General features: G+C 39.6%; 1 protein-coding gene across 2 annotated transcripts in view; it reads right to left on the reverse strand.

The window, feature by feature from the left end:
• Window positions 1–13085, reverse strand: part of ttyh2 (tweety family member 2) — a 61802-nt gene that overhangs the window by 34171 nt on the left and 14546 nt on the right. For both annotated transcript variants that reach the window (XM_056366369.1, XM_056366370.1), the window contains exons 2-3: window positions 12169–12341; window positions 2250–2361 (exon numbers count right to left, since the gene is read on the reverse strand). In XM_056366369.1, the coding sequence (XP_056222344.1) occupies window positions 2250–2361; window positions 12169–12341 (285 nt within the window). The remainder of the gene's footprint in view (window positions 1–2249; window positions 2362–12168; window positions 12342–13085) is intronic.

Genomic DNA, 13085 nt, shown 5'->3' on the forward strand with positions numbered 1-13085 from the left:
GCATGAGTTCACACATCGCACAGGAACACACCGACAAGCTTCCACATCAGCTACATGTTGATGATTTCTCTCCTCTTGCTGGTGTGACTTTGGGAAATGAACACAGCGAGTTGTGCTTTACAAGATTAATAGGAGCCAATCAGCGAACATCAATTCGTACATTCTAGAAATGACAAAGGGTGAAAACAAGTTTAACGTGGGCACACCGACGAAGTGGAGTAAATCAAAATAAGCAAATCTTAGCTGGTTAATGCGCATCACGTGAGAACTAATCCCAACTGACAGCTCTACTGATCTTCCGACATCAGTAGTCATAGGGTTCTTACATCTTTCCAGTTTAAATCATTTATGAAGCACAACAATCAGTTGCCAGACAGCTAAGATCTACCCTCCATTAAATCCAACCATAAGTCCGAAAATACCACAAAACAGTGCTGTGCTGACTGTGCCACGGGCTCTATATGCTCTCAGCAAAGTGTTTATTACTGAGGCCATACTGAGTCACCGCGCTGAGTGGCTCACATACCACCACATTAATCTCCATTAACACAGATGGAGACTTAATCCCTACTCTTCGACAGCAAGTCACCCAGGGTCTCCGCCTGCACTGACACTACTGCTGGGTCGCACACCGCTGGGTCACTACTGGTCACACACTGGCGATGCAACAACACACAGCTAATGTTTACGAGCGTTACATTCATATGTCATCGTTATACAGAGTTCTTATGTTGTTGGTCATAAATAATACCCTTCCTCGTGTTAAAATGAAAAGTCCAAGTGAAGTCTCAAGTCAGTCTACACAAGTCTTAAGTCAAGTCTCAAATCAATCTCCATGAGCCTCAAGTCAAGTCTCAAGTCAATGTCCATGAGTCTCTAGTCAAGTCTTACGTCAGTCTACACGTGTCTCAAGTCAAGTCTTGTATCATTCTACATAAGTATTAGTCAGACTACAAAAATTTCAAATGAGGTCTCAAGTCACATCTCAAGTCAATATGTCAAATCTATATGAGTTTCACATCAATCTAGACAAGTCTCAAACCAAGTCACAAATCAATCTATAGGAATCTCAGGTCAGTCTAAACAAGTCTCAAGTCAATCTACATAAGTCTGACTTGGAGCTACACAAGTTTCAAATCAAGCCTCAAGTGGATCAATGCAGGTCCCTAGTCATTCTATAAAAGTCTCATTGAATTGATATCAGGTCAAGTCTCAAGGCAAGATTCAAATCTGCACAGTCTCAATTCAGTCACGAGAAGTCTTTAGTAATTTATCATGAATCTTGAACAAAGTCTCAAAGCAAATCTCAAAACATTGAGGGCTGAGTCCAAGCTGAGCCTCAAATTATCATTTTTGTGATGTAAGTTTGTCTCAAGTCGAAGTCTCACATCTCAAGTGTACAGCTCAGATGTCTACGCAGCACTGTAGACTGCCAAGCTGAATTGCAAAGTACTTTCACTAATAATGTTGACAGGTAATTAACTTTCATATTACCTCAACAACTTTTTCAAAAAACGCTGGTGGGGGAAAAAATCCAGGGGGAGAAAAAATCCAACAGTTTTAACCTGTGTGAATTTGACTCTTGTCTGAATTAAGAAAAATGTCTTGTCATTAGTGTGAAATGTGCAACAGTGAGCTCCATTTGGGCATCTGTGTCTCTAAGATGGGAAGTGAGACAGATAAAAATAGAAGAGGATCATGCACACGTACTGAGCTAAAGTGAGCACAAGAAACGCACAGGACGATCCTTTGTTTCTGCTGAGGCCACAGTGACAGAGAGACAGAGAGAGAGAGAGTGTGTGTGTGTGTGTGGGTGTTTGGGTTGTCTGTCTGGGAGGAAAGAGTTTTTGTGTGGAGAGGCTGTCAATTTGTGTGTAGTGGTAAAAAGCCATAAAGAGACCATAAAAACATTTAAAGGCATACTAAACTGAGTCCTCTGGGCTTTCCTCCTCTCTTGTGTGTGTGTGTGTGTGTGTGTGTGTGTGTGTGTGCGTGTGTGTGTGTATCTCTGTGGGTCTGTATACAACATTTCTGAAGCATCACTCTGAGCTGTTTCTTTCTCGCTGGATGGGTCTCTCATCTATGAACTTCATGTGTTATGAAAAAGCTTTAATTGAACTGAATGTTTTGAGTTCGTTTTTACGAACTAAAAAACATAATGTCACTGAATTCATACAGAGATATTATGAGGCATATGTGTGTGTTTATGCAGATAAGATGCTCATCATGTGACGCTGTGTGTTACCTACCAGACTGTCCACACCGCCCAGCGTGTGATTGGCGTTGTACAGGGAGTAGGTCAACTGGTACACACCATCATTGGTCTCACTGTTGCCATAGAAACCCACACCCACTGCGACGCTGCGGAGAGAAGAGGCATGGAGGGACAGGTGAGCCTTTGATAAATTAATGAGAGGAACAGAGTACAACAGTAGCTTGCAAATCCTACATGTCCAAGGTGATGTCCTTTTCTGTCACTGAAGTCAAAGCCATTATTAGAACCTTTGCTGAATTAAAAACATTAAACAACCTGGAAGCACTGATTTTATTTCTGTACTAAAACACTGCTGTGGTTATATACCACCTACAAGGAGTGCGGCTCAACAGGAAACAACACCTACACAACATTTAATGAATATTTCATGAATTCATTTTCAGCCTGGCATTATCTTAACCTCCTAAGACCCGAACTCTTGCATGGCGTGCATTTTTAATTTCTCTTTGCTATTTAGGCTGATTGGGACCTGAGAAAAATGATGTCCACATATGAGGACATTAGTTTTAAATTTCGATTACTGAGTGGCAGTATAATATCTTCATATATGGTCACCAGGCCCTTGTTGAGAAAAAGTTAGTATTGTGGTCTAGAGAACCCAAAATGTGAGGTCCACATATGTGGACGCCAGGTCCTAGGAGGTTAAAACAGAATCATCGATTTACCCATCAACCAGGACTTTTGGGAAAACAGGAAGGTAATGAGGCAGGAACAATCTGGGACAATCCCTGACAGAAGGTAGAACTGTGAGTACATATGTTAAACAGCATGATTGACTGTGTATTGGAAAGGCGGAGTTGTTGTGTGTGTCTTGGGGGGAGCATCTTGGAGACTTGAAGGTTGTGAGAGAGGTCATATCAGATTCATTTAGTTTGCACTATGACTAACTCAAAGTCGAACTTTCTTCTTTTACTTAAAACACTGATAGAATATTGTTCAAAGAAGTGCATAAAGATAAGTACACTGTCTTCTGCATGCAGCAAGCCCTACTTTTTGATGGACATGTTTATCAAAACCTCAAAACAGAATGGTTTACTACTGCAGGGAAAACAAACATACTGTATCCATAGAGCAATATAGTAATGCTGTCAGAAACTGAATTTCTGTGTTGACTTATGTAAACAACACTCTTTGAACCAGAAATTATATAATACCGGGTTTTGGGATTTGTGTAATTTGGAATAGTTTTTCATAGATTCAGTCATGCAAGGATTTCATTTGTTCAGCTGGAGCATCAGCACCAACAAAATAACCACAGACATAAACACAAAGTCTTTAAGTCGTCTCTCTGAGCTTTGGTTCTCCCCAAAGTGCTGTCATATTGTGCTGCCATATGAATGGATTTGAAAGCAGCTACACTCAATCTTTCTCTACATAAATAGCACAAATAAGTTTGATGTAGCAACATTACTCTGAAGGTACAAGAACCTTCTCCAAAGAAGATGATGCCCATGGTACATTAGCAAAACTGACATGTCTGCTGGAGGAAACTCTTTTATACCCATAGTCATCAGTTCATTAGTGCACGTAGCTGAGATAGTGCGATCAAATACAACAGCCCTGTAGTAGTAGTATGTAATGTCCAAAGGTGGAGCTGTAGTTTGTGGAGCCGTGGAATCGTATGAAATGGTGTTTCTATAATTTTGTCCGCAGTGTTTCAGTATGACACAATACAGTACAAGCAGCACAATCTGTCGCCTGCGAAATGACCCCAAAGATCCAATACCTTGGACTCACAAAAACTAAATATGAGCTTCATTAATGCAGAGCTGTTGTATAGGATTACTTTGGCTGTAGCTTCCTCAAGCATTATCTACTATCTCTTTATCTGATAATCAATGTTTGTTTATATAAAACTGGGAGGAATAGTGCTTAACTGGAACCCAATACAAACCCTAGAGTTGAGCGCATACAGTATAGGGCTATTTGACGCAATTATTTATTATGAATCAATATTTTATGACCTCATTAAGTCTACAAGGTTTCATGAGTATGTATGCCTCTTCATTTATCTAATAAACCATAAAACATCAGTACAGCTTTCTGGAGCTTGTCCTTCTGTAAAGAATGAGTCCATAGATCATCAGTTCAAGCAGCTTATTACGAGACATAGTTACCTTGTCATTGTTAGGCGACCTCTAGTGGCTGTAGTAATTACGAGAGGAGCAAAGGGGGAAGTTAGGTGACAGGTTGAGGTTTGGGGTAGACGGAGGGGTCGGCAAAACACAAGACTATCACACAGGAAACTGCTGCTCGTTTCCTGTGGTAAACCGACCATGAGTCATCCTTGTTTTTTAATCTTGATGATGAAGGTCCTCTGATCTTAAGAAAGTATTTATTTAAACCTAAACCATGATTATTTCTAAACCTAACCAAGTAAATTTTGTGTCTAAATGAAAGTCTAGTACACCTGCTGCTATGCTCTTATGGGTGGTACCCAACAGTAAGGACAAGTGATCTGTAATGTTGGTTAATTTTGAGGACTTGTTGATCTTGATGATCCGTTTATCATTTTAAGAAACTACTAGAGTTACTATTGGATAAATCCATTACTTTAAGCTAAGTATTTAAACAATTTATCCATTACTTTCATCATTTATCATTACTGTTACTTTCAGCTAGCGCCAAACTTTACCATTGGCTTTAACACTTATCCCTTACTTTTAGCCATCTATTTAAACCATGCCTTAATTATTTTTTAGCTATTTCACCATTTATCATTACTGTTACTTTTAGCTAACTCTTGCCTATCTATCATGTTAAGCTAACTTTCACAGCTTTCTTTGTGTTTTCACAGGCTCGTACGGTGTTCAGGTGTAACAGCTGACTAAACATGAAATTATGTTTTTCACAATCAAATTGTGATTTGTATTTTTCCAGATTAGTTCAACTACTCAACAATCTTTCAGTGTTTCCCTGAGCAACTGCAAAAGTACCCCCTGCGCCTAAAAGACCTGGTTGAGAATCACAGGAAACCACGACTACGCCATGGTAAAATGTGCCCCAGATAAAGGCCAGGGGCAGGTCAGGCCAGTACTAAAGGGAACGTAAGCAGGAGTCAGGATAATTGAGACTTAGAGCAGTGTCCTTAACCTCGTGGCTTCCCCCTTGAATCCTCCATGATGCTCCGGATAAGCATTAAGCAGAAAAGAGAGACTATAAATCTACGGTCAACGATGCTCCCGGCAACACTCGCCTGGAATCGCTAAATTCTGGCAGAGTTAGTGTGGCAGTGGATGTTGAGTGCAGGTGGGGCAGAGCAGCAGGGGCTATTTTCCTGATTAGTACAACAAGAATAGAGTCTCATTAACCGAACCCCTGCAAGTAAACCTCCCACTTGGCGGGTTTTAACACAACCCTCAGGGAGAGACATGAAGAAAAGGTAGGAGGAGATACAGCAAAGGCAGAGAATGCATGAATAAAATCATCAGTTTGGAGAGAGGCAGGAAGTGACAGTTACAGACAGACCAAAAGAGACAGCCTGACAGTGAACCAAGCTGTATACTGTAGCCATATTTTATATGGACAGACAGGGAGACGGATGGCTTATAAGAATTAATGCAACACATAAGCAGAGAGCAGGGAACAGGACAAACACGGCAAGGTAAAAGAAAACAAAAAGAGGATATGCCTTGCTTCATGTGCCCACATTAAATAGTAACCCACTGATGATGACGCATATACTTTTTTTGTCTGGATTGTTCTGTTTTTTTTGTTCCCCACCAAAAAGCATCACCTAGGAAAGAAAACACCACAGAGTCGCTCCTCTTTTATCTCTCATCACTGATCTTCTAACGCCACAGAAGCAGAAAAATGTATTAAGTAAAAGTAGCCCGGAGAAACATCGACTTCTTTGAACTCGTGCAAATATTTTAAGAGCAAAATCAATTTTTTTTTTTTTTAAAGAAAGAAACTGGGAGGACAGAGAGGCATGTGTAAAGAGAGAGAATATCTGTCTTTTTCTATCCCTCCTTCACTCCATCAGTCCACCCAGTTCCCTTTGTGCTACTCCTTGAAATATCCATGGTCTAATTCAAAGAGAGAGAATGTCATAGATTTGAGTTGGCATGCACTGAGCAAAAGTCCAAACTGTCATGTTGATAAATGACAAAGTAGATAAAAGACAGTGAAGGGAATTTAGAAAAAAAGGAACCTTCAGCCTGCAGCAGAAAAAGGCCTTGGGCTACTTTAAATAGACTCAGACACATTTGAATATTTGAGGTTTTCCCCCAAAATGGCAGCGATGACTCGCCTGAGATGACAAATATAGACAAGAGAATTTATATTTTTTTCCCTGTCCTCCTCAAGTCCCAGTGAGGGCCACCTAAAAAAATCCTCTTAATATGCAGCGGGCCTATAATATAAAACACAAATAGCTCCTTTCTGAATTTTTCATGTACGCATCTCTTGTTTTCAGAGCTAGACAATTTCCAAAATAACCATTTAAGGCCTGAGAAGCACTAAAAACAAGGTTATAAATTGTCAGTTACTAAAAATAGATGACCCCAAAAAACGGTGAAGGAGGGCTTTAAAAGACTACTGCTGGTTCATTTTTATTGCTGCTTCTGTGCCAAAGCATTTCTGTATTGAATCTGATGTAGTGAATACACTGATATAATGTAAAAAGGGCAGCTTATCTCTATTCCTTTTCTTGTGCACTCCGTTCTCATTTTTACTTTCTGACTGGCATCAGATACCAATAAATAAACATTAAATACAAATAAATATTTTAAGTGTCTTGGAAAGTAGAGTAACTTTCCCTTTCTGCATTTTTTTTTACATAATGTGCCTTTGTGGTTTTGGATACCATGAGACAGTCAAAGTTTGGCCACTATCATTAACCCTTGATGAGTTCAACGTTTTGCTTTCTCACGTATGCCTCTGTGCCAGCGACGGCCGAGGCCAGAGGCATCCTGTTTTTAGGTTTTCAAATTCTAATCAGTTCATCTATAACTGATTAGAATTTGATGGACAAAGGTCAAAGGTCAAAGTCACTGTGACCTCACAAAACACATTTTTGGCCACAACTCACAAAATCATATATTATAATTATAATCATAATTCAATTTACCTACATGTCCATGTACATGTCCGTAAGGATAAAATGAAGTGATGACATTTTATATCCAAACGGTCAAAAGTCAACTTCACCGTGAAATCATAATGTTCTGCAAAAAACACCTATTCTGTATTTATGGGACAGAATGGCAGATTGTGAACATATTTCCTGCAACTTGGCTTGTTGGTGGAAGCCTAAAACTGCGAGGTGGTAATTCTAGTTTTAGATTGATCTCAAGTATGTGAATGGATTTGTTTGTGTCCAAGAAGAGCTGAATCCAGGGCAACAGGACTTTGTTATAGATACTTTAAGTCCAGTTGTCCTCAATTCAGCTCCTCTTGGATAACCATGAGCTGCACGACTGAGAAGCTTCACAGTCATCAAATTGTTTGTGGGTTTTTGTGTTTGCAGAAATACTTGCCTCTAATTGCCCTTGTGGGATGAATAAATTTAACTGACATTAATTGAATAAACGACCAACAACTGTTAATGTTTAGAAGATGGACATTAGATTAACTTTTTACTGCATATTAAAGACCTTCTAGAAAAAGAGCAGCTGTATTTTTCTAAACAGTCAAACTGTCTGAAATTGAAACTGTAAATTATCATAGTTATATTACAAGTTGCTGCGTTGTCACTGTCCAGATGTCTTCCACATGAGCAGCCTAATCTGTTACGGTACAGTATAATTACACAGTTAATGTGCTACACCGTAGGCCGCGCTGCAAAACCACAGTGAGTGACATCTGCTCTGGCTTCATAACTGTTAATTAGGATGGACATCACGGCGTATCAGCTCCAGCCACTGTCAAACATAATTAGAGTGGAGGACGGCGGGACTATAAGCAGAAACATAAGGAAGGGGTGGGGGGGCCGGGGTATGCAGGGAGAGGAAGTGAAATGAAAAGGGGGAAACAGGGAATAGATGTAAAGAGAGGGGGAAAAGAGGGGGAAAGGATCTGGAGTGATGGGATTAAAATGTTTTCCTCTTCAGTCCATGTCCAATGCAAGATCCACTGGGCAATCACATCCACCCTCTGGTATATCCAGAAGATTGACATAATTAAAGTTGGGAATCAGATGAAGGAGAGTTGATTTCCCACAGGAAATCCCATCTCATTCATGTCACAAGTCTTAAAATTGATCTAGTATGGCCACGTAAACTCTTTGAATCTCCTTCAGAAGGAAACAGGTCACTTTAATGGGATTACTATTGAGCATTATCAATGCCAAAAAAGAAAAAGTTTTTGTGATGAACGCACATGGCATATTTTTTTTTTTACAGTATCTGACATGATAGAGGTTTCTACTCAAGACCAGACACATGGATATGATTTTGTTTGTAAAGTGTGGGGGCTGCCTGAAGACCAAGAAGCTAAGGCAAGACTTCTAGACTTTCTCAGGAGGGTAAAGGCACACACAGGAGTTACAAGGATACAAGGACCTTTATCGTCATCTCATCACAGTGATACTATTACTTTTTAAGGTACAATTTCCACTTTAAGAAATGGAAAATAAAGTATGTTCTTAAATACTTCACAAAATGAAAGAGATGGAGGAAAGCTACTGTACATTCAGGCAATTCAATATGCGTTTGCGTCCGTATTTAGAGCATGTTTCAACCTAATTTCCAGCAATTTGGCAAAAGAAAATGCAAATGAACGTGTGTTTCCATCCACTGCTGTTACGTTAGGGATTGTGTGCATTGGAAGTAACAGCTGGGGAACCAGTTGGGCACCATTAAACCAATGCAGAGGAACAGGATACAATGAGCTGGTGCAATTAAAAGAGTGCCAGTCAAACCTCAAGCGAATGAAAACAATGTAGGAAACATGAGAGAAATATGGCATTTATGTTTGTTGCATGTATTTATTTGACCGACACGTTTGCAAATGGATTTTGTGTGTAAGACTGTGGATTTTTTTTTTCATTTTTTGTTTTTATAGATCTGTGGTTTCAAGTACAAACAAACCATAAAGCCATAAGGCTGTAAGACATTTTTCAAATAGGTTTAAAGTCTAATCCACTACCCAGACAATCAATTCCTGAGGGCTTCCTGCAGCAGCCAGCGACTTTAGCCAATGTGTCACGACAAAATGCAACAACACTTGGTGAATATACTGTACCGCAATTACACAACAGGACTGACACCTCCCATTGTCCTCGTCCTCTACCAGCTGCTGCTTGCAACATGAGGTTTTTTTTTTCCCCTTCTGACTGTGATTTCACATAACACACACCTTCAACATGAGTAGTGCTGACACTTCTCTACAATTTAAGAAGCTGCACATAAATAATGAAATATCACATAATGAAGACTGGTTGAACAGACACCATTTGCAACCCCTGACAGAGAGAAACCGCTGAATAAATGTGGACGAACCAAGCGAAGTGTTTTATGATTAGTGCTTCAGTGCTGTTTTTTTCCAAGCAGTGATTCAAAGGTAATTTGACATACACAACGTTCGTCATCATTTTAAATGTTTCCTTTTTAGAAGTCTGTGGGATGAGGCTTTTCTCCGAAAAGCATTTCTTTTTGTTTCCCAATTGCATTCAGCAGATACACAGAGTGACAGCAGTGACACAAACATATGACAAAGAAGAATAAATCATTGGTATGATTAAAGCTACAGTGGCACAGAACGCATGGTTTTCCCTGCAGTGCTGAGCTTTTATTTATTTTTTTATTTCATACACTGCCACATTACTACAATGTGTTTCCATTTAACAATGAATCTCTGGAAAAAAGATAATGCTTGAAGCTTAATCTAATATAACTCACTGGTTAATAAATATGACTGTCACATGGCTGAGAGAAGTAACCACTCTTCTGGTAACAAATTCAATTAGCTACTCTATGGATAGCACATATTTCACTGACTGATTTAATAGTGATGAAAGTGCTGACTGTGTTGCATCCGTCCGTGTGTTTTAGGAACTTTTACTTTTTAGTCTTTTAGGAAAATTACTGACTGTAAGTGAATCTTTGCCCCTATAATTTGAGGTTTATAATGGTTAATGTTGCAGTTTGTCAGCAGCAGCGTAGCAGCTTGATTTGCAAGTTGGAGACAGAAAATGAAAAGTTGGATCTAAGTATAAAAATATATTTTTTGTTTTTTTAAATCGGGGCTGTCTGTGTACAAGCTACAGGCTATAATACTGATATCATTAATCTTTATTGCAGCTAAACATAATGTCACTTCACATCAGGGAAGTTTTCAGTTCGGCACAGAGTGAGATGATGAGATCCAGCAGCCTACAGCCAAAATAAATCACATCGAAACTGCTCCTCCAGTTAAATCTGAGGGGAAACACTGGGTCAGATATCATCTTAAAAAAATAAGGGAACAATTTCTTCTCCTCCTCTAAAATAGTCTCATTTCAATAATTTAAGTGGTTTATAAAACAAATTCCATTTCCTCCTGCATAAGACATGATAATTGAGCTTGAAATTCATTATACATTAGTATTTTTTTTTCTGTCTTGTAACACAAGATCTGTGCTAATGGGTCTAATGTAAAAATTAATTTTACTCACCATTAGTAACCTGTAACCTGCTTTCCATTATTGCATTAGGTTGCATTATCCATTCAGCGATATAAACAGGGTTTTTTCTTTATTTTTTCATAGAAGCAAAATAAATAGGCTACGCTTGATAAACTTTATAGACTGCTGGTTCAGGCGAGCATTAAGCTGGGGGAAATGTTATTTACAAGCATGAAAAACCCATTATTATTTCTAAGCTGTACTTAGTGTCAGGACCTGTATTATAATGTTCCTGTCATATTGCTATCAAGACTCAGAAGGTAAATGGTAGGGTATGGTGGCTTTCATATGCTTTATTTTCATCAAATGTATATAATCCCCATGATACACACATATAAATGTGTATATATGTATACAAAGATACTCATATATATATATATATATGTATAAATAACTCACAATGTCTTAAAGATTATTGCATGTGTTTCATATGTATATGCATTTTATTTTGCATCCTCTACAAGAGGTTCAAGGTGAAGAGATTTCTCTCCAGTAATGGCAGAGACGCACAATTACACTTTGCATATTGTCAGTAGACTATTCACATTACACCGACAACCGGGAAAAGCTTCACCCACAATGATGGTACAGCGCTTGGCACTCAAAACCACCAAGAGGATGTTTTGTTAACTCCAGTGTAAACTCACAGCTATATAATTTTGAGTTGATTGTGTCAATACAGCCTGAAACCACAGGCAACCACACAAAAAAAAAAAAAAAAAAAAAGGGGGTGAGAGTTACCAGAGAGATGTCATCCACATCAACAGCATCAGTGTCTTACAGAGGTAAAAGAGACAGATCAACAACTGATCTCATAAAAAGAGGGAAATAGAAAACATTGGCTGTGCCACTGTGAACCCAGATCACATGTATTTGCAGAATTGCAGTAGAAGCTTTAGGGTATCTTAAAAGAGGGGTGGACTGACAGGCATGTAGACCAGAGAGAGCGACCCTGAACTCCTGGAGAATACAAATGGGCAAACAAAGACATACAGACATACAGACATACAGTGTGGACAAATATACAAAGAGTCTACACACTATGAAGTAATAAGTCATGGATCTCATGTGGGAATACAGAATGTGCAAAGACAGACAGAGTCTGGGCACTGAAAGCATCCTGCCACTTACAGCTCTCCATCAGGAATACTGAATGAAAGGGAAATGGGAAAACACACAGAATGGCAGACATCAACAGAGAGAGAGAGAGAGAGAGAGAGAGAGAGTGTGTGTGTGTGTGTGTGCGCACTATAATCAGCAGTTAGTCATAACAGCTTGATTCCCTCACCATGTGATGAGGCCTGCAGCAACAGCGGACCAGGTGACGCAGCAGGAGTTCGGCTTCTTGCTCTCCTCCTCCTCATCTTTGCGGCAGCAGCACAAACAGCTCAGGTAAATGGCCAGACAGAGAAGGTTGAGGCCGAGCCCTGCAGCCGCCACACAGCCCAGGAAAATGAGAGACTGGAGGGGGAGAGAGAGGGGGGAGAGAGCGCCATGACACAGCTGAGTCAGAAACAAAAACTAGAATCAGATCTCATGCATCATACCATGAACAACCATTTTCACCCGGAGCGTAGGGTCACCTGTGACTAATGCTTCCCAGAAATAAACATCAAGATAGGACAAAAACAAAAATAATACATAACTTTTATTTGTGGCAGATTGGCCTGTTGGTTCATGTAGCTGTTAAAGCAAAGCGGTTTTGTTTATATGGCACATTTCATTAAAGTAATGTGCTTTCAAAGTGCTTTACATTCAACAGTGGAAGAAGCGTTCAGAAGCTGAACAGAACAGTAGAAAATGTCAAAATGTCTTGCACGCAAAAGGCCCTTTAAGCACAATGCATAAAAGTAAAAGTTCTCATTATGCAGAATGGCCCGATTGAGTGTGTTATGTTGTTACCAGCCGCCACAGCGTGTAGCTGGCATTATTTTCACCTTGTGAGTCTGTGCATGTGTGTATGTCATCATGGCAAAATGTGGTCCTGGAGACACCTACTGTGGCGGGAACTACCACAGAGACAGTTTTGAGTAATTTGGCAGGTGTTTATATGTCTGTCTGTCCATTGACAACCATTTTGTCAGCATGATAGAGTCACAACTGTTCAAGATACAGTCAAGGTATTTGAAGATGGGCGCGCTCCAACCCCTGTGTGCTGAGTACTCATGCAATAATGTAGCAATGACTCATGGGTGGGAACGTCAA

This window comes from Seriola aureovittata, chromosome 21, assembly GCF_021018895.1.
Source record: "Seriola aureovittata isolate HTS-2021-v1 ecotype China chromosome 21, ASM2101889v1, whole genome shotgun sequence".
In the NCBI taxonomy this organism is placed as follows: domain Eukaryota; kingdom Metazoa; phylum Chordata; class Actinopteri; order Carangiformes; family Carangidae; genus Seriola; species Seriola aureovittata.